The 23303-nt window shown below is 36.4% G+C and overlaps 1 protein-coding gene across 1 annotated transcript in view; it reads right to left on the bottom strand.

Moving 5' to 3' along the window:
• hs1bp3 (HCLS1 binding protein 3) overlaps positions 1-23303 on the bottom strand; it is a 44722-nt gene that overhangs the window by 20737 nt on the left and 682 nt on the right. Inside the window, exons 2-4 of the mRNA XM_041253392.1 lie at positions 16577-16742; positions 8881-9088; positions 4914-5103 (exon numbers count right to left, since the gene is read on the bottom strand). Of these exons, the coding sequence (XP_041109326.1) occupies positions 4914-5103; positions 8881-9088; positions 16577-16742 (564 nt within the window). The remainder of the gene's footprint in view (positions 1-4913; positions 5104-8880; positions 9089-16576; positions 16743-23303) is intronic.

Below are 23303 nucleotides of genomic sequence, written 5' to 3'. Positions count from 1 at the left end.
GAAACACAAAGTCAGTTGTGTGGTGCCGTCATGTTTCTCGGACTCAAAGTTAAATGTCTTTACAATTTTTATTAGAACATGTGCTTTAGTATCTGCTCATTTACCATGACACATCTCTCTAGGTCATAGCACCCTCTCTAGGTCATAATATAGTGGGGCACCCTGAAATGTTTTTCCAAAGCATTAGGCCTTTCCAGTACTGAATTGTTAACACTGTTACATTGTATTAGAGCATTGGCACGCTTTCATGTTCTCCACTCCCTGTGTTAACTGCCAAAAGCAAGAATCTTCCTGCTAATATTTACACAAAATACAACAATTTTAATGGTATAAGACTGAAATGACATGTCTGTTTCAGACATTTTTCTGAGAAAAAAAAAACCAACACATTGCTGTTATGCTTTATATCCTTGTTAGGCAGCTTTGAGTCATTGCTTTGACATCCAGTAGTGTCTACATCACCATACTGAACAGAAAATTCCATATTGGGCCATGTAGTAAATGTATCTATTCTTGTGGCAGAATGCAATAGCACTAAATAGATGTCACATGAATGTGGTACTGTATGTCTCATGCTTGTAAACATACTTCCGTTTAAAGCTACTCTGTGAAATTTGAAATCATACCCAACTTTTTTTTTTTTTTTTTTTTTTGTATAAGCAACACCTCAACTGACCTGTACACAAAATCCAGGAATTAGCTGAAGATTACTGTGCTGTATGTGTGAAATACTGTAGAACATGAATGCTAAATGGTCGCTAGAGCAGGACATTCTCTCAGCACGGAGAATCTGCAGTGAATGAATGGCGAAGAATGATGATTGCAATTGCAGATGATTTATGAACTGTGGTGGACACTCAGGACCAGAGTGAAAGATAAATTTGGCTGGAGGCCTCGTCCGTGGGTGCCCAGCGACTACCTGCGTGAGGCCGGCTGGAAAAATATCAACAGATGTATGCATCCCAGTGCCACAGATAGGAAGTGGCTGTGCCCACCTCTCCCCAAAAAGACAAGGCCGCCAAAACATAAATGAATAATAAGAAATAACTAATGTGCTCCAAGGTGGGCACGCTGCCACCTATCCCTCAAATATCGAATTTAATGAAAATCAGCAGCTGAAACACAGCCCGCCTCCCAGAGCATGACTCTGCTGGGGGAGACAGCTCAGCCTCTCCAGCCCGACCACGCACCCCACAGAACTAAATACGAACCTCTCAGCTCTCAGGTAAGAAAAAAAAACCTATTCACATATTTTTTATTTTTTAGGGGGAAACCTCAGGGAATCCATGGCTCAGGGCAGCCCTTCCTCCAGACTCTAAGCCGTCACTCCCGTTTCGGGCTCCCAGCGCTTGACTGAGCAGCCGAAACAACAAGAAGCGACATAGAAGAATAACACACAGAGCTTTTATGTGCTTGCTGATGACGTATTGGTTAGGGGCGGAGTCTCCTTTGCAGAAAAGCAACCAAGTTTACAATTCTGTCACTATGACCTCTGTCACACATGCACCATGCAGTAATATACTCTCAACGACTGGCAATGAAGTACATTGAAGAGGATGCAGTTTTTTCCCCCAAACAGGGTTGCTATTTTTTTTTTTTTTTTTTTTTTTTTTTTTACACTCAATATTTAATACTTAAATCACAAAATGCAGAATATCTATGTACTGTAATTGTGAATAACATAAAAGGGGTCATCATAAAAAAAAGTTTAATACATTTTTTAAACAGTTTAAAATGTTTTCTTGGAGTCTTTTTTAACGAATGAAATGACATATGACTGTTGTTTGCTCCTTTAACTACAATGTTATGCATAATAAAACATTTAAAAAATGCAGTTTCAAAGATTGAAAATAGTTTCCATGGCTACCAAAATGCTTGCTGCAAAACAATAAATAGTCCCAGTCCATGAAAAAAGGAGATGCAGGGGTGCCTCTGAACTACATTTGAGTAAAGACATGCAGGCAATGACTAAAGCATTTAGTCTGAGAACAAAACAGCTTGTACTCAGTGTGGCTGAGACACTTTAAGAATAACTTTTGGTTGCTCATACAGTCAGTATAACTCATTGTGGGTTAACCTGAATTATCATACAGCAGACTGGCAGAGGCCAGTTTATGCTGGTTCATTAATGACAGGGAAGAAATAAATAAATAAAAATGTGTTCTCAGGATATCGACATTTCAAATCATTATGTCGAGATCACAAGTTAAATTTTCTCTACATCTAGACATAACCACCCCCCTTTTTTCCCCCACTCTTTTGCATTAAGTTTTATAAGGAATAAATAATACCAGCACGGCAAACAAGTCAGTAATTATTTGGCTTTTAAACTGTGTTCTAAGTTTAAGCACTGCAGAAATACATTTCTAAGACTGCATTCTTGAAAAACATGTAATTTCATTTTGCTGAGCTCACTGAATCTCTGGAATATAATTTTTTTGTTTGCACTGAAAACAACAAAACATTGATCACCTTAATAATTTACTGAAAACAAAAATGAATGAAAAAAGAATAATCATATAAGATTATAAGTCTTTCTTTTAAAGCTTCTTAATTCATATCAGAAAGTCACAGTGTGATTAAATATTCTGTGCTTTGCTTCTAATGTTCACTCATTCCCAGCACACACCATCACTGTTTGCAAGCAACGTCAATGAATTCACCTGGCAAATTCAGTATAAAACTAGCCACTAAAGTCTTAAATCGAAAATGGTCTACCTTCAAACAGGCAGATATATCAGACTGACATGACAGAAGGACTGAGTGGTATGCGTACCACATTCTGACAATGTACCACTTTCTAACACTACACTGACTCTATAGTCCAGATCACAACTTCTATTAAAGTGAAAAACAACATCCACAAACTTGAACTTAAAGTGTATCTATAAACTTCAGGTAAATTCAAACAGTATTCCAATTCTAAAAGTAAAGATGATAGTGACAGACAAGCTGAAAAAAGCACGCAAATAGAATAATCTAGCTAGCAAAAATAAATCAAAATATATATATATATATATATATATATATATATATATATATATATATATTATTTGTGCATTTTTCCTGAGGGATATCATACAACATCTGTTAGGTAAACTGTTCCCCCACTACTACTACTAGTTTAATGAAAATTGATTTGAGTTTGTTTCAAGGACTCGTGACTCAGAATTGGACTTGAATGACTCGGACTCGTACGGACTCTACTAGAAGTGTGCTAAATAAAAAAAAAAAAAACAATGACAAGGACGACATTTTTTCATTCTTTTTACAGTTTCTTCTCGCAATCATTGTACAACTGAAGTGATCATTTTTTAAGACGCATTTCAAAAAGTATTTCACTAGTTTCCAGCTTTATTAGTTTGGAAAAAAACACTGGGAAATGATTGATGAATACTTAAATAATAAGTTTACAGTAGTACTAAATAAATAAAACATGTTTAATTTGTATAACTGTGGACTTTGTATAATCACCCCCATTGTTTCTTATAATTATCACACAGTTCAAACATCCTGTGGAACTCACACAAATAGTCACTTGTTTTTTCAAGCAGCTCAGTTTGGCTTGGCAAGGTCCATCATCTTGCATGTTATTCTGGGCTTCAGTCACAAACAAGGGGGAAAAAGCTCCCTGCTACTGAAAGATATTTTTCCAAACTAAAAAAGGATTGTCTAGTGTCCTGGCAGACTAAATAATCAGTAAAGAACTCTTCAAAACAACATTTCCTGATTGATTTAGGAAAAACAATACAATGCTATATTCAAAAACGGAAAACACAATTTAAACACATTTTAAAGTATATTTTTTTAACTGTTCATAACATACAAAACCATTTCACAGGGAGTGCCGGAGTGTCAATACTTTTTACTAGCTTTACTTTCTCACTACCCAATCTAATTTCTCCTTTTCACAATTTCCATTTTCTTTCTTCCCTTTCTCTTACAAATGAAATTTTGTAAAAAAAATAAATAATAATAATAATAAAAATAAAAAAAAAAACACCTTTTAGTGCATCTGCACAGCTACCCCACTCCTGATCACCCACTATTAACAGACTAATCATAAGGATGGATACTGTTCACATAGCTCTCACAGGAAGGTCTACCACTCCCCAACTGATACAAAACTACCACCATGAATTCTTAATTATTACACAGAAGTAATTAGACTAAACTTTAGTCTACTTCTCTTAGTTTCCTAAAGTTTTACCTGATACATTCTTAAGTCAGAGAGAAAAGATTAATAATGTCAAATAAAATTGCCATTTTTGCCACACATTCTCACACACCTCCTTTCGCAAGTACACCCACCTACCCTAAAACAGGTGTACAGCTCCTGTACATGCTTATATCATCTAATTATATTCTGTCTAGAGCATGACATGCCAGTATAGACAGTGAAAGTGTGCCAAGCCTGCCTTCTCTTCGGTATAATTATCACTCTGTTGTACTGAATTCACAGCTAAGCAGGCACAGAGTACTGTAACAGATGAGTGATGAAAAACAAATTCTCTGGTGATAGTGTCAAACATCCAACGTAAGAATTCCTGCTTCTGAATTATCGCCATACTAACACATTTCAATGAGTCAGTCCCGAGAAGAGAAATGAGATTCAGAAATTGGTAAGCAGAGGAAAAAAATCTGAATACAGTATGATCTGAAATGTCTGATTGAATCATATTTAGTATACAGTTTTACATGACAATGGCACATGCCCATGAACAAGTTCACTGAACTTAATCTCAGTTGCTGTATTTATTTATGTAAATACATATTTACCTGATGTAACCAGAAAAAAAAAAAACATTTACCTGCAATGACTTGGAAAGACATTTATAAAACAGGTGACAGTTTAAGCTGCCATTGCAGATGCAGTGTAATTTTTTAGAGCAAAAAGAATCAAAATCTCTGACCTGATAATGCCCAGCGGATCAATGCTTTCCTCCATCTCCTGGTCGTCTACTGGTTTTGGAGGACTTGACGGCCTGAACCACAGGGCATCCTCACTGGCAAAGACATCTTCCTTACGGAAGTCACCCTCCTCCTCCTTCTCCTCTGGTACATTTTTCGTCTTGAAGTCAGCAACATCTGTAGTCTTTGCACCTACAAAGAGAGAGAAAAAAAAACCTGTCAGATATTATTATTTCTTCATGTGTCAAGTCATGTGGATCTTGTGACCCTGATGCACAATCCAGGTAGCTTATCCATAACTCAAACACTCACATGGGTGAAAGTGGCCAATGATAACTTTGGCTGAAACTCCTGGGGCAAAACCAATCATTTGAGCCATTTCAAACCACTTTCAGAAGCAAATTTGAACTTGACTTTGTAGATAAAGAAATAACTTCTTACAACTTCATTTTACCAGATGGATCCACCTGATAAATCTCACATGAGACTAGTTACCAAGTTTTTGCAATGGTACTTGGACCTTTTACTTTCATGCCCATTTCACATAATATTAATTTTATAAAATCTCAGCTGCAAAAATCATAATTAATATAATAATTAAAATGAATTGATAAATACCGGGTTCATACAGTTTTTCTGATACAAAATTCAAGGACTTTTCCAGGACCATTTTGACAATTTTCAAACTTAATTTAAGGAGTCTGACACTAACTGCCGAGCGTTGAGAGGCAAATTTATATTTACAGTATATATATATATATATACACACATACACACACAGTATATATACACATACACACATACACAGTGCCTTGCAAAAGTATTCAGACCCTCTCACAGTTTTCACATTTTGTTGCTTTAAAGCTTGCAGTCATGACACTTTGAAGTAGGAATTAATATGTGTTATATACACAACCTAGTCCACACATTCAAAGCAAAGACAAAAAGAAAGAAGTAAATAGACAATTAATATGAAATAAAAATGGAAAAGTCATGATTGTGTAAGTATTCAAATCCTTTGCTGTGGCAAACCTAAATTAATTCAGGTGCACAAAATGACCTTAACGAGCCACACACATAGTTGAATGGCCTCTGTCTGAGTGCAATATTAATGGTTCTCATGATTTCAGAATAAAAACACCTGTCTCTGTGAGGTTCCTTGATCAAGTAGTGAATTTCAAGCAAAGACTCAACCATGAAGACCAAGGAGCTTTCAAAGCAAGTCAGGGATAAAGTATTTGAAAATCACAGATCAAGAGAAGGGTACAAAAAATATCAAAGTCTGAATATCCCTGTGAGCACAGTCTACTCAATCATCAAGATATGGAAGGTGCACTGTACCACCGAGGCACTGCCTAGATCAGGTCATCCCTCCAAATTGAGCAGCCGGGCAAGGAGGAAACTAGTGAGGGATACCATTGTGAGGTCAACGACAACTTTGAAAGAGCTACAGAGTTCAATGGCTGAGATGGGAGAAAATGTGCAACAGTCAACAATATCCAGAACACTTCACAAAAGTCGTCTGTATGACAGATTGGCAAGAAGGAAGCCATTACTAAAAATAATCCATCTCAAAGCCCACATGGAGTTTACAACAAAGCACCTGAGTGATCCTTCAAAAACATGGCAAAAGGTGTTGTCGTCTGACTAGACCAAATTGGAACTTATTGGTCTAAATGTCAAGCGTTATGTTTGGCGTAGACCCAACACAGCACATCTCCCAGTCAACATCATCCCTACAGTCAAGCAAGGTGGAGGCAGCATCATGCTATGGGGATGCTTCTCCTCAGCAGGGACTGGAAAGCTTGTTAGGATTGAAGGAAAAATGGATGGGGCAAAGTACAGACAAATATTAGAGGAAAACCTGTTACAGTCTGCTAAAGACTTAAAACTGGGGCAAAAATTCACCTTTCAGCAAGACAATAATCTAAAGGACAAGGCCAAAGCTTCACTGGAGTGGCTTAAGAATAAGAAAGTGAATGTCATTGAGTGGCACAGTCAACGTCCTGACTTTAATCCTATTGTGAATCTGTCGAAAGATTTGAAAACTGCTGTCCATAAGCGATCCCCAAGTAACCTGAGAGAGCTTGAGCAAATGTGCCAAGAAGAATGGGGACAAATTGCACCAGGCCGGTGTGCAAAGTTGGTAGAGACTTACCCAAAAAGACTTGCGGCTGTAATTGCTGCCAAAGGTGCTTCCACCAAATATTGAGATGACGGGTCTGAATACTTCTGCAGTCAACAAATTTCATTTTTTTCTCTTAAGTTTTTGCTGACATTTACTGTAACCTATCTTACCCTTAGAAGTCTTCAGTTTGAGTAAGATTAAGTTTAAAAAAATGTGTATGCATCATTTTGTAATTTCACATAAATGGGACACCAAAGGAAGGGTATGAATATTTTTGGCACGGTATATAAAGTACAATTAAGAATCGCTAAGAAACCAAGCAAACCTTGCTGTTGTGAAGTTATGGTTTTAGTAACTGCAAGCCTACAAAATTGGGCAGGTATTTCAGCATAAAACGTTCAACATGTACTTACTGAGCATGCACTAATTACAAATACATGCAAGCTGCACCAAATGGCACAACAATACCAATGGCATCTCTGCACATTGCTGCACCTAGAATTCCCACATGCAGTTTATCAAAGGAAAGTGTTAAACAAGGAAAAGCAAGTACTTGCCATGTCAGAAGCATTTGGTTTGCTATATATTAAAAAGAAAAGAGTTCATAAAACAATTTCAACAGTATATATTTAACAGTATAAACTTAGTTGCAGGAAGGACCAGTCAAGAGTTGTTTTGTTTTATACCATTAAAATGGTTGTATTCCTAGGAAATGGTGTCTTTGTCTTTGTGCTTGCTTCTAAATATGGTGCCCTGAGTTATAGGGCAGCCGAGTTAAAGTTTTCCCATAATAAAATGACTTAAAACAATAATGTAACTGTTTGCACTGCAACTAAATTATTTCTTGCTAGTTTTAAAATATTTATATTTTTTTACTTTAAATATTGGGGCAAGTTTTGCACTTGCTTGGGATCAGATACATTATTTTATATCTTTAACAAGGGCTGACAGTGCGCAGAACGACAGGGAGAATATAAGCAACAATACTTTAATTGCCTTACGAGTTCAGGTACAGTGCGTGCCTTTAAAGTAACAGGACACTGGCTGTGACTATTATGCTTTTTTTATTAAAAAATAAGCTTACTTGTTAACAAGCACTGTGTAAGTAAGGTTGTGTTTTATTAAACATTGCGTAATAGCGAGCAAAAAAGTCTGGTCTCAATCAAGGTACAGCAACAGGAGAAAAAAAAAGGTCAAAAATGAAACGTCACATCGAGTAAATGCGTAAAACATAAATACCAGTGATGTTGTGTTTAATTATGACATACAGTTGAGTTTAGTTTATGTTTAACTTTTTCATTTCTGCTGGTTGTTGAAGTGTGTAGTGGCTGTGAACAGACAGCAGAGTCCCCAGATTGTCTGGGATGTGGTGGTTGCATTGTGGCAGTTTGATTGGTTGTCAGTGTGGTTTGTGATGACTACAATCTTTTCACCATTAAACGGTTTAAACAGCATTTTCAAACCCGAGTGGTTATTTTTGAGGTCCCTGTATTTATTCCTTCATATATCGTCACACTGATGTGTCAAATACCATTCTTTGTGAAACAGATATTTGAAATTGTGAATCAGCTGTCTTGAGATAATGCCAAAAAACCAGAAATAATATAATATTTTACTGTTAACTGCTATATCCTGCAACTAACAGGGATGGAAATAAAGACTGCTACTACATAGCAATTTCACCCATTCCAGGTTCCTACTGTATGAGCCTGATTATCCAGTGTATGTTTAACCAGCTCAGGTGTATCTTATTAAACTCACAGTAAAACCAGGAATGGATCAAAGTGCTAGGCAATAGGAGTCTTATTTCCAACCCTGTAACCAAGTTGTTCTTTACCTACCTAAAAACTCAAGTAACTCAGAACTTGTAGCAAGTGTTTGATCCTTGGCGATAAACCTCACAATCTCGTCAAAGGCTGTTCTTCGCTCCCTTATGTCTGTCTCGCTCACAAACAGGGTTTTCCTGGGCATGGGCGGGAGGGATACCTTTGGGTATTGACCTGCCAGCCGGTGGTAGAACTCATCAATTTCACTGAACTTTTTGGAAACCTATAAAACAAAGGGGGTGAATGACTTACTAAAAAAAAACTCTCAAAGAAAGATATTTAAGTGCTTACTTCAATGCATCATGACTGTTGTATTAAAACAGATATTTTATTCTTCCATTATTACCTAATGTAAACAGAGAGATACTTTCACAGCGACATGACCACAGAGACCAGAAGCGACATAGAGTGACAAACTGGAAAAGTGACAACATCCCCATGGTGTTCTATATTGTTCCCTCTTTCTTTACTTAAAGATTATTTGATTTTCCAAGTCAAAGGCATGTATACTGACCCTTTCAATACTAAACTATGAAAAACATATAACACATACAAATTATGTCATGTCAGGTTGTAAGTTGTTTAACATGAGAACAGAGTTTATTTCAACTTTTTTGTTTTTAATTTTGGAAAAAACGATGAACCATTTAATCTCAAAATATGAAAGAGCTGGTAAAAAATAATGATAGCCTAGTAGTTCTGCAATGTGCATAAAAAGGCCTTTTGTCTGATGAATAATTTTTGTGTTTTTTTTAAAGGTTTAAGTAACAGCCAAAATTGTTTATGCCAGACTTGTTAGAAAACCCTGTTCTGCACCATATAAAACTTAGCTGATTTTACGAGTGCTTGCTGGTCTATTAACCAGTTTGAAATTAATCTGAAATAAAATAAAGCATTTTCGATTTGGCTTCATTGTTAAAGTTTTCAGAGGTGGCAATCTGTCCTAAAATTACTACATGATAGTGATCACTCCACTGTGTTATATTGTGAAGCATAGGTAAGTTTTAAAGACAGCAAATGCTTATTATACGTTTACTATTTACCTTAAAATTAAGGGGCATATAAGAAGGATAAATACTCTAAAGAAGACCTTTGTTGTTCTCCAAGTTGCTGCAGTGGCAGATGCTATACAGAGTTACTGTAAATGAGACAATGTTTTAGCAGACAGATTTCATTAAGTAAAGATTTAATTGAATCTTTTTGGAATTAAAAGCATGACGGCAAAACTGGGTTGTACTTTTTTTTGTGAAAGTGCCAATTCAAAAACCATCAATATCACACAAGGTGGGAAATATGCCGAACTCAGTAGTCAAAATGTCCCGTTATACCGTATGTTCCCACCCCCTACAACATTTTCGATTGACATTTACTGATGTAATTTCCTCCCAGCCCGAACTGAAACTTTAGAATTCAGGCCTACTCGAGGAGTGAAATCGGACCTGATAATTCGGACTCTTGCCCGAATTGGGAGCCAACTTGAGTAATTTAATAACATGGAAATGGGGGTGGGGTGGGGGGGCAACTCGAGCACGTACCCCGGTTATGCGGTTCATGGAAACATGTATAAGTATGCTTCCGACAAATACAACATTACATGTCCCCACGTTTTGCTACAACTGTTTAAATAACGTACTTGTAATTTTCATCTTCATTGTCAACATCCTGGCAACTTTTTACACTTAACTTTAAAGTGTGTTTCAAAGCTCTTTTCAAAATGGCCACTCTAGTGCACTGATAGTGTAAAGGCCTCTACACACCGGACACGATGCAACAATACATTTTGAATAACCATCTGTTTGTTTCAATTCCCTGCACCACATTTAAAAGAATACTAGTATAAAGAAAGAAGAATAATGGAGTGGAACCCAACTGTGCTGTTTACTGAGTATTAGATTAAAACTTAACATTTGTGAATACAATACAAAAATAAATTAAGATAAAAAAAATTGGTCAAGCAAATAATGCAGAACTGAAACAAATTATCTATTTCATTTGACTAAACAATCTTATGATACAGCCTAATTCCAATTTAAATTTCAAGATGTTTAGTATTTCTAAGTGGTTATTTATTTATTTATTTATTTATTTATTTATTGGGGGGTATTTAACATTGCACTTGCTGGATGATTTAATATTAAAAACCAAAAAGTTTACATACACCCTGGAAGAGTAAAGACTATCAGGCAATGTTAATCTGTACACACTACAATTCAAATCAATTAGAATACTCAGAAGCCTTTACCAGACGTGATCTGTAGCAACATCATGTTAAAATATAATTCAGAATCCAATACTAGGGTCGCAGACCGGATGAGCATGAGACCTGCTAATTAAAAATGACTGGTCTATAAAATTACTCCTTTTCTAAAAATATTAGTTTTACATATGCATCTTTTAGGCAACAGTGACCTCATGTGGCAAAAAGTGCAACATGTTCATTAATTTCTAAATACAGCTTTCATTATGATGCAATGCAAGGATGGGCAACTCTTGTACTTCCAAAATAGGTATTTGTTACAATTGTTAATTGTTTAATTGAACTAATTAAACATTGACCCATGTCAACCTGGAGTAAAATGGCCCTTCATGACTGGAGTTGCCCAAGCCTGATGGTACAAATAAAGTTCATAAAATTACATAAATCAGTCCCACAACTATTAAACAATACAGCAATCAAACACCTATAAAAAATATGTACGTTCATATTTAAGAAGGTTGTTAACGTATAGCCAACTTTAACCACCTCTGGTATAATGGCATCATGACGGAAACAGTGATCTCTTGTGACACAAACTGTAACAAGACATTCAACCACCTAAAGTTGAAAAATAACGTAAAGCCAGAAATATATACAATTAAGTGTTTTTTGAGTCTGAAAAAAAAAAAAAACACAAACACCTCTGGTACGAATATCAAATTCCACTAACAATACATACTTTGTATATTGCAACAGGTCGCCAACATTTCTGGAGCAAAATAGTTTTTATGTGTATGAGTCGCCAAATATTTATGGCTTTACAGTAATCTCCCTTAATATACTTCACTTGCTCACAATAACTGTTAATGTGTACATGTTCTCCAAACAATGTTATTTTTCATTTTATGCATGCAATGTAATATTTTGTTGTTTTATTATAAAGCTGAATCTCTACTTTAGTTATATCTTTCAATAACCTTTCGGGTAAAGGATCCTCAAAGAGGTTCAGAAGCATTTAAACTAGAAAGGAAGGGGGGAGAAATCAACAAAAAAACAGAAGAGATTCTACATCAAAACAAGTACAACAACTCAAGTTAGACGGCTATTAAATGTATTTATGTAAATTATGTAAATTCTCAGAAACAAAACGTATATAATATTAGTGGGTATTGTGGGGTTGTAAATTGCCCTCCCGACCTGTGAGGGCGCTAAGTAACGAAAGGGGAAGTCTTTGGACGGGCTGGCTTGACAGTTCTTTCCCTGGGCCGGGAAGTCGGTCAGCCTGGAAGAAGGCGAGACTCCGTTGCAAGAACGTATTGACCCAGAAGGGAAACGACGTAGCAGCTGCAGACAATAGAGACAGCTGCACTCGTTTACCAAGGGGTCATGCGTTACAGCATAAAGGGGACGGAGAATCGTAAATCTTTTCCTTCGCTTGGTTTAGGGTTATAAACTGGAAGGACCGTGAGAGACACAGAGAAAGCATAGTAAAAATGTTTGTGAGTGTTTTGTTTGTTTATTCGTGTCTGTTTAGTTAGTCTGTGTTTGTATATCGCTAGACGGCTAAGCATGTATCTGGAGCCATCGCCTTGGGCCAGCACAATACTGGATCAACACTGCACTACAGTCACTGAAAATAATGTGTTATCACCTACCACGAGCACTATTGCACAAACCCAGGACTGGTGACCGTGTCTAGTATTGTGGGGCGGATAAAGTGTTTACTGTTTGGACTGCAATCCATTGTTATTTTCAGCTCCGCGCATTACACATTGGTGTGTACTGCCAGGGCTTATTCTTTGATCACTAGACCTGGATTAAAAAATAAACGTCTTTTTTTAAACTGGATTATAATTGTCTGCCTGTGATTATTCCTGCACTGCATCACCTCTGCACCTGATTACTATCAGCAGACACTTTGCCACTACACTGTATAGGAAAGACAGGCAGGGCAGAATAGGCAGAGGGGTACAGCTATACATCAAAAACAGTCTTGAAGCCCAGGTGTTAAATCTGGAAGAATAAAACAACACAGACTCAATATGGTTCAGAATAATGGACACAAATTTAAAAAAATGGGAAAAACCCGGTGGGGAGCAAGGCAGACAAAATTGAAATGGTGGAAATGACAAATGACTGTTTCCTAACACAATCTGTCAAGGCACCGACTAGAGGGGAGGCATGACTTGATTGTGTCTTTTCAACCAACAAAGACATAATAACTAAAACCAAAGAACCATTGGCAAACTCAGACCACAACATGGTCTCATTTGAAGTGCTTTTTCAAACCCAAAAAGTAATGACTAAAGCTAAGGTTTATAATTTTAGAAAGGCAAACTATGAAGGTATGAAACAGAGACTAACAGAAGTAGATTGGAGTAGAATAGAGAAAACACCCACAGAAAAGGGATGGCTGTTTTTTTTTTTTTTTTTTTTTTTTTTTTTTAAATGTAGTACAAGAGGCGCAAAACAATTACTTCCCAAAAGTAGACAAATCTAAAAGTAAAACAAAATGGCCAAAATGGTTTAATGGATCAATTAAAAAAATAAAAATTCAGAGAAAAATGGCAAAGGCAAGAACAAAGTACACAGAAAGAATACTTGGAACTGCAAACAAAAAGGAAGTTAGAAAGGCCAAGACAGAGATAGAAATGAGCATTGCTAAGGGGGCTTAAACCAATTCCAAAAAGTTTTTTCCAATATAAGAGCAAGAGAACATTCAAAGAGGTAAAATGTCTAAGAAATAGAAATGTCAAAATCATAGACGAAGAGAAAAAAAATAGCAAATACACTAAACGATTACTTTTCACAAGTTTTTACAAAGGATGATATGGGCAACAGGCCCAACGTCGACCTGTCCCTATCCAGTTTTAACACTAAAAGCCCCAAGGCAGTCATTTTGGTGTTTTTTGGTTTTAAAATGTCATTTTCTCCAGTCGTGTAAAACATATGGGGTTGCGCGTTCATGTACCTTTCTATCCGTATGTATTAAATATTCTCACAAAGCATGAAATGTGGGAGTGCAGAAATAAAGAGATATATTACATTATACCTAAAAGCCCCTGGAGCAGTCACATTGACGGCCACACAGAAAACAATTGCATTGTGATTATACAGAACGATATTCTACTTTATTATTTTTATTTAACAGTCCGCAATGTGTTTAGCTGTAATTAGTCTCTACTCCCTGCCTGAGTGAATGACTGACAGTTTGACAGCCTGCTTGCCAGCTGTGTTGCTCTGGTCAGTCAATTAGCATCGGGACCAGTGAAAATAAACACCAGAGACCGTGGAGTTTTACAATGCAAGAAAATATGGAGTTGATGTTTTGGATCAGATGGCACCAAAGTATAGCTCCCAATGATGGCCTTTTCAGGTGTTTTACAATTTACTGGACCTAGCAGCCATCAACTCCTGGGTACTTTACAAAGAACGCACGGAGAAGAATTTACCAAGGAGAGAATATATTTTACAGTTAGCACAGGAACTTCACAAGAAGCATTTGGAACACAGGGAGACTGCCAAGCGTGTACCCACAGCTGAAGCTGGCAAGCCCGCTAAGAGCCGGAAGACACACCAATGTCAGATTGGCAAGTGCAATAAAAATAAAACTTCTGTAAAACGTTTTCTTCTAAGTTTATTTATCTACATTGTGCAGTTGCTTTTGCGCATCTGATAATAAACCGACTGCTGTTGAAAAGTTAAAAATGTATTGCTATTATTGCAGTTTTATAAATATGTATTTTGTAAACCGATGTCTGTTCAGATGTTTATTTGTTTACATTTTCTTGTTTTGATTTGTAAAATAAATGTGTGTGTGTGTGTGTGTGTGTGTATATAACATGCTTTGGTTGTTCATATGTTTATGTAACATACTTTAAAAAAAAAAAAAATTACATCCGACTGTTTGTTTCTCCTTTCGTTATACTATTTACAGTGTTTTGAAAACAGCCGTCAGAAAGATTGCTGCGGAGCATCTAGATAGGAGTATATCTCCGGTCCTTCTAGTGTTAAATTATTTTAGCATAACAGAGTCAGAAGTGGTAATGGGACTAGGAGCTCTTAAAATAAACAAATCTAAACAAACAAAAATAAACACATGGCAAATTACATTTAATAGAGAAAAGTGTAAGGTACTGCATGCAGGCAATTCAAATTATAGATTACAGATTAGATGTGTGTAGATTTACCAGCTCAGCAGTCAATGTATAAAATAACTAAGGAGACGGTAGTAAACAATCTCTTTTACCTCCACCCATGATCACTGTCTGACAACAATTCACAATACAAAATAATGTTTTGATGGCAAAATGACAGAGCCACTGTATAATTCTCACTGAAATACAAAAGCTGCATGCACTTAGGTTCTAAATGGAGTTCAACTTAATGATACTAAATCACATTTAGTAGAGGCATGAGTTTTGCTGAAAAGACGCCATTATTACCATACCTTTTGTTTGCCCTATTATAAATTTTTATTTAAAATAATAATAAAAAAAAACATAAAAGCGAACAACAAGGGGGATAAAATCGTTAGAAAAAACAGAAATCTGTCTAATCATGTCTGTATATAGGAAAAAACATGAATGCATGGTCTCTGCTAAATACATTATTATTATTATTATTATTATTATTATTACAAGCATGGATGGAGTGAAGTTTAGAAATATTAATCTAATAATAATAAAAAAAAAACATCCTAGGCTGGAGTTTAAGCAAAATAAATGAGTTAATTTAATGGTTCATTTTTTATTTATTTATTTTTTGCCATTAAGCTCCCTGACGTTACTTTATTTCTGAATTCAACTCAAATTCTGTAGTATTCTAACTATCACCTTCTTAGTTATTTCATATATTGATCGCTGAGCTAGTAAATCTACACATTTACTGGTTAATCTATATACACATGAACTGTAACACACACACACACAAAATTTGAAGCTCAGCTGAACTGTGTCCTGTACGATGAAGTTACTCTCCCAGGCCCCATTTATGTATATTGACATTTATTTCTTAGTCTCATTGCTCTGCCTCACTGTGATTGTTAAGTATGTGGTCTGCTTTTGGAGCTGTACTACTTGCCTGTTCCAGATACACATTAATTGATTTGATATATTTCTCAAATTGACTCCCTATTACTTCCCTGTTTTCATTTTAATGGTTTCTATTTGTATTGCAAGGGTCTCGATCAGGCTTGCATGTTTGAAGTAAATGATAAATCTTTAAAAACATTTCACTTTTCGTGCTGTATATTACAAAACAAAATAAATAAATAAATAAAGTACTTCTTAACTGAAAAGAGTAAATTAGACTCGGCTAAGGAGCAAACCATACTTCTATTGTGACAAACCCACAGATGCACACAACATGTCATTTTTTGCTATGGTGTGCATAACACATGCTATTTTTTCCTAAGCACAAATAACACAGTTTATCTCATATGGTATTCGCACACATGTTAAACAGTTATTCTAAGACAAGATAGGCACAGATTTATATTAAGTAGTAGCTTACCACCAGCTGGACTACATCTCCATGTTTATGCTTTGCAGACTTGAAAGCAGCCAATCGGGTGACAACCACGATCTGGTACTCAACGTGGCCCGTCATCATAGCTCCTCGGATCTCCTGGTAGAGGGGGACAAGGAGGTCGATCCCTGTGCTAACATTTTGAATTTGCCTAGCAAAAAAAAAAAAGAAGATATTGTTAGATGTCCAGTCCAGTGGCCCCAGAAAGCACTCACAAAAATACTGGACGTAGATGTAAGTAAAAACCTGACAAACAAAACAGGAGCTACTGATTGTGAAGATAAATATCCTTAACACTATTAACACTAAGAATAAATATTCTTAACACTATTAACACTAAGAATAAATATCCTTAACACTATTAACACTAAGAATAAATATTCTTAACACTATTTCAAATAAAACATAACAAGGTTAGTATTTACTGTTTAATGAGGTGTTCCAAAACCCTAGTTGTTAGTAAAAAAAAAAAAAAAAAAAAAGGCATCTACCCACTCCCACACTGCACCAAACACTGCATCTCTAAGCCTCCTAAAAACCACCTATGTACCACCTATAACAATGTATGTTTATAAGTACGCGGTAGTTCCTTCTAATCAAGTTGAGAGTTTATTTCTTGCGCCCTCTTTGCTATGTCAGGCCCGCGAGCAAAGCAAAAACTAAAAAAAGAGAAAGTACATACTCAACCTGATTAAAGGTAGCCCTTGAACACTTCCACTATAACCATAGTAGAAATCATAAAATGTAAACAAACACAGACAAAAAGCTTACACTAACCCACTGAATCTGTTTATGGACCCTGTTGTGGTTTAAACTTTGAACGCTCTTTGTTAATGACATTCTAAGTGTGAGATCTACATTTCTTAGCGAAATAAGTGTACTGTAGTTATGGCTAATAGCTTCCAACATGACTGATAATGTATTGTAATAATGATAATTCAGTGTCTAAAGTGAATCCTGTGCCTAAAAGGGGGGTAATAAGAGAATAGAGCTATGGGTTAATTTACACATTAGTGAGCAGTATATTGGGAAAGGTAAAGAAAAGGAATGCTCTGGCTCCCCACATTGGTCGTTTTAGGAACTCTAAAATTAGTCTTTCATTAAAGTATTTTTTGTGTTGTAGTGCAGATGTATATTTTTAAGGCTGGCAGTGTGGTGGGGGAGGGGGTATTAACACACATTTTATACAAAGTTTCTACGCAAAATATTACCTTTCTACAGCTGTCAGTCGCTGACCTTTTTACATTTACCATTTCTTTCAACAGAAAATCATACTTATGCTATGACACAAAACACCACAAAGACAGGCAGTGAAAAGATATATTTACTTATTGCAGCATGGTAGACTCTTGGGGCACTTGGGAGTTACACAAGACTCCTGAAGCCTTAATAAAACACATATTTTTGATATGAGCCGTTCACACTGCTTGAAGCAATGCAAAAAAAATAGGATTGGTGCGATTTTGTCACGGGCAGCTAAGGAACTGACCAATGAATAACAGCTTCCCTTGTGCACCTTCAGGAAACAATGGCAAAAGAAAAGATCATTCTTGCAGTATCAAAATATCCCTAGCTACACAATAAAGGACACAAAAAATGTAAAGACACAGCAATGAGGGAGAGCATCTGGCAGTCCATTTCTAGGGAACTGACTATAACTGGTGTGTATTATTCATTTACCTTTACTTAAATAAGCATTCTGAAAAGATATTATGTATTACCATAAATGTCCGAAGTAAAGCGCTATCATGTTTATGTCAGACATTTACCATTTTGTTTGGTAAATACAGACATTCACCAGTAAATAAGATTTGCCAATATTCAGCCTTTTACAGTAATATATATAACCGACATGTTTCTGGTGTTGAATGGGGTGGATACAAGCACAAAACCTGAAACTGAAAAACAGTACTGCTAGAGTAACGTTGTCATAAACTTCTCTACGCCGAACTGCATTTTTAAAGCTGCCAAGGTTTGGATGAGACACCTAAACCCATATTCGTGTAAATAGACTGCAAATTGAGAGGAATGGTAGTTCCTTGTGCCAAGTTATCAGCGAGAACTGCTAGAGGCTATATACAGCAAAGATAGTTTACGTGTTTTCAGGGTATTGGCGCAGCAAAAGCAAATCAGCCAAAAGCACCATTTCACTTTTAATGTGTTGTTCCCACACTTAGTTGATATGTTCAGAGTTCACGGTCCAAACAGCTCTTATTTTGTTTGCACGGTTTGGCACCATTAAATAATAATGCTGGCAACTACACAGTTAAATAACGCAGAGTTTCAGTCCCGAAAATAATAATAAACAAAGGCCATGTCCCAGCACGGCTCCATGTCCTTTCACAGTGCTCCCGTGCTGGTAATGAATACACAATTATCGTGTCTGATGCAGTATTTGTAATCCAGGTGTGATGCTGGCTTCACAGCGACAGCAACTCACGGTTTATACTTTTTGTCCGTCCTTTACAGGTCTATTTGCAACAATAACAAATGAACAGATTGCATCGTTATAACCCCTAAGATACCCTTAGTCACACCCCTCTGTCACATCTCCTCCAAGCCTTGACTGACACATCACTTGACGTACTAGGGTGATGACTTCTGGTACTGTGACTCCGCCCCCCCATCCTGACTTCCAACTGACCCTGGAATGAACTGCCGAACCATCCAGTACAAGGCACGCTGTTCCTGTTATACAGCGCCCTCACAGGTTGGGAGGGAGGTTGCTGACTAGGATTCATTTTCTCTGTCACAACCTGTCATACAGTAAAAGAAATAAGTTGCCAAAAGTAAGGTAAAAATGTCCTTCTCCTTTTTCTCTCGTTTTTTTGCAGATTTTTACAGACTCCAGGCACTTTGATCCACACATATGTATATTACAAGACATTCGAATTTAATGACAATTAACTTGTTTTGTCAACACGGAAATATACTAGGGAACGCATGGGACGTCTGTATCATTTATATTAAACAATTTACTGATATTTTAAAATGGACTAGTTGCACGTATCGCATGCAAAAAAGTAACTTATTGTGACATCTATATCATCACTTATATTAAATTATTTATTTCTGTTTTAAAATGGAACATTTGCATGCAAACATATATAAACATAAAGGTCTAGCATGCATGGGATTTGAAACTATAACCTTCAATTTGCAATCGTGCTGTGTTACATATACTGTCAGTGCTGCACGATTAGTTAAGAAAACAAGCAGTATTTTGAAGTTAACCAGCTGAGAATTCTCTGGGGTTATTTTTTATTTTTACAATTTGGAGATTTTTTTGGAGATTCTCTCACTATGGTCCCTATTGGCGCAAGGAAGTATGGTTCCTCTCAATACTGGTTGATGAGAGTATAAGCTAGTTGTGGTCCCCACTGGACAAAAAGGAACATTAATTTCTGAGAATTGTGTATGCTGATGGATAGTCTATATTATATATTTGGTATAAATAAAACAGATACATTAATAAATACTGAAATAAATGAATACATAAATCAATACATAGACATGTCTTTCTTTATCTATATGTCTGTCTTTATTATACTGACAACATGCCCCACATGTCATCCAGTTCCTATCCAGTTTTAAATAACTTTAGCATAACTGAGGCAGAAGTGTTAAAGGGACTAGGAGCTCTTAAAATAAACAAATCCCCTGGGCTGGATGAGATCCTCCCAGTAGTACTCAAAGAAATGAAAGAAGTAATTTACAAACCGCTAACCAAGATCATGCAGCAGTCTCTTGACACAGGGGTGGTACCGACAGACTGAAAAATTGCAAACGTAACACCGATCCACAAAAAGGGAAACAAAACTGAACCAGGTAACTACAGACCAGTAAGCCTGACTTCTATTATATGCAAACTTATGGAAACTATAATAAGATCCAAAATGGAAAATTACCTATATGGTAACAGGGTCCTGGGAGACAGTCAACATGGTTTTAGGAAAGGGAGATCGTGTCTAACTAACTTGCTTGATTTTTTTGAGGATGCAACATCGATAATGGATAGTTGCAAAGCATATAACATGGTTTATTTAGATTTCCAGAAAGCTTTTGACAAAGTCCCGCACAAAAGATTAATTCTCAAACTGAACGCAGTTGGGATTCAAGGAAACGCATGTACATGGATTAGGGAGTGGTTAACATGTTGAAAAGAGAAAGTACTGATTAGAGGAAAAACCTCAGAATGGAGTGTAGTAACCAGCGGTGTACCACAGGGATCAGTATTAGGTCCTCTGCTATTCCTAATCTACATTAATGATTTAGATTCTGGTATAGTAAGCAAACTTGTTAAATTTGCAGATGACACAAAAGTTGGAGGAGTGGCAAACACTGTTGCAGCAGCAAAGGTCATTCAAAATGATCTAGACAAGATTCAGAACTGGGCAGACACATGGCAAATGACATTTAATAGAGAAAAGTGTAAGGTACTGCACGCAGGAAATAAAAATGTACATTATAAATATCATATGGGAGATATTGAAATTGGAGAAGGAATCTATGAAAAAGACCTAGGAGTTTTTGTTGACTCAGAAATGTCTTCATCTAGACAATGTGGGGAAGCTATAAAAAAGGCTAACAAGATGCTCGGATACATTGTGAAAAGTGTTGAATTTAAATCAAGGGAAGTAATGTTAAAACTGTACAATGCACTAGTAAGACCTCATCTTGAATATTGTGTGCAGTTCTGGTCACCTCGCTATAAAAAAGATATTGCTGCTCTAGAAAGAGAGCAAAGAAGAGCGACCAGAATTATTCCTGGCTTAAAAGGCATGTCATATGCAGACAGGCTAAAAGAATTGAATCTGTTCAGTCTTGAACAAAGAAGACTACGTGGCGACCTAATTCAAGCATTCAAAATTCTAAAAGGTATTGACAGTGTCGACCCAAGGGACTTTTTCAGCCTGAAAAAAGAAACAAGGACCAGGGGTCACAAATGGAGTTTAGACAAAGGGGCATTCAGAACAGAAAATAGGAGGCACTTTTTTACACAGAATTGTGAGGGTCTGGAATCAACTCCCCAGTAATGTTGTTGAAGCTGACACCCTGGGATCCTTCAAGAAGCTGCTTGATGAGATTTTGGGATCAATAAGCTACTAACAACCAAACGAGCAAGATGGGCCAAATGGCCTCCTCTCGTTTGTAAACTTTCTTATGTTCTTATGTTCTTATCTATCTTGATATTTATTTATTTCTTTTTCACTGGCATATAAACACTGCCATTTAATACTGTATGAAATGAAAATACTTAACAGTTCTTGTTCAATTGTATATTAGTGACGATTTTTGTACATAAAGTTTATCATGCTTTCACATATTTACTTTCAAATTAAAAAATATATTGCAACGACCTGCAGAACTGCTTTGTTGCAGGACTTGTTTTCTGTTCAGTTTGTCTTGTCTGTTTTATGTTACATGTACTGTAAGGGGAACAGGTCGCATTGTTACTTAGCATGGGAAGGGGGAGTGAGTGAATGAGTGGGGAGAATGTGTGTTGCTGTTTTCGGGGGTTGCAGAGCTTGGATGTGCTGGTTCATGATGAGTGGCGGGAAACGACAGGAGGTTATATAAGGAGGTGCCCGGTGCCTGGAGACTGGAGACAGCCCAGCGCTGAACTTGAATGAGAAACTGTGGGTGCGACTGAACCAGCGTATGAGCTGTAACCGGAGAGAATATGGTGCCGTGCTGTGAATTCCGGCCCCCGACAGGAATTCTCTATAGTTTCAAATAAAACAAACATTTTGAGAATTCAACAAAGTCTCCCTGAGTACTACTGTCTAAACATGAAAATGTTACAATATACTAAATGAACGGATCAAGCTTATTACGATAGTTTGCAAAATCTGATGAAAGCTTGCAGTACAACCGGGATAATACATAATCATTGTTTACAAAATCTTGTGTGTCTCGTTACTTGTTAAAAATTGTAACTTTACTTCTGTACTACATGCTAATGTTGTAAAACGGAGGGACAAACTTTGTGGCATGAAAGCTAGGCCGTCTGCATAGTAAACTGCATTGAAAGCATGCCTTGGGTTCGATTCCTACACAGGGTGTATATTGCAAACTTAAAAAACAATTACATTTATTATTTATATGTAACAAACACTAGATGATATGAATGACACTTTCATTGAACATACATACTTTTGCACACATAACAAACATATATATATATATATATATATATATATATATATACATACACACACACACACACACAGGATTTGAACCCCAACTAGTCATACTTTCACTCCAACTACATAATGGCTACGTTACATTGATTCACATGTCAATCCTTTCAACAGACTAGTCTACTATTTACATCTGAGGCATGCACATCTGGAGTCAATGCAACTTTTGGTTTGTCCTCTCCACATGTCTGTTTGTTATGATCAACAAGCACACTGACGTTTGTATAACCCAAATATAACTCGCCAGTGTCTATAATGTAAACAATAAAACTTTTTTTTTTTTTTTTTTGCAGACATAAAACAATACGTAAGCACATTGCATCTGACTACGTATAACACATATATTGGTATAAATAAGAGTTTTGCAACTCATATTAACACCATAGCGCTCACTCCAGCCCTGCCCACAAACAAAACAAACAGACAAAACCTATATCGCTATAAATTCATAGTTATATTTGCACTAATCCATTTTTAAAAAAAAATTAAACACGTGGTAATACTTTTGT

The sequence above is a fragment of the Polyodon spathula genome, chromosome 6 (assembly GCF_017654505.1).
Source record: "Polyodon spathula isolate WHYD16114869_AA chromosome 6, ASM1765450v1, whole genome shotgun sequence".
NCBI lineage: Eukaryota > Metazoa > Chordata > Actinopteri > Acipenseriformes > Polyodontidae > Polyodon > Polyodon spathula.
This window is presented reverse-complemented; position numbering and strand designations above follow the sequence as displayed.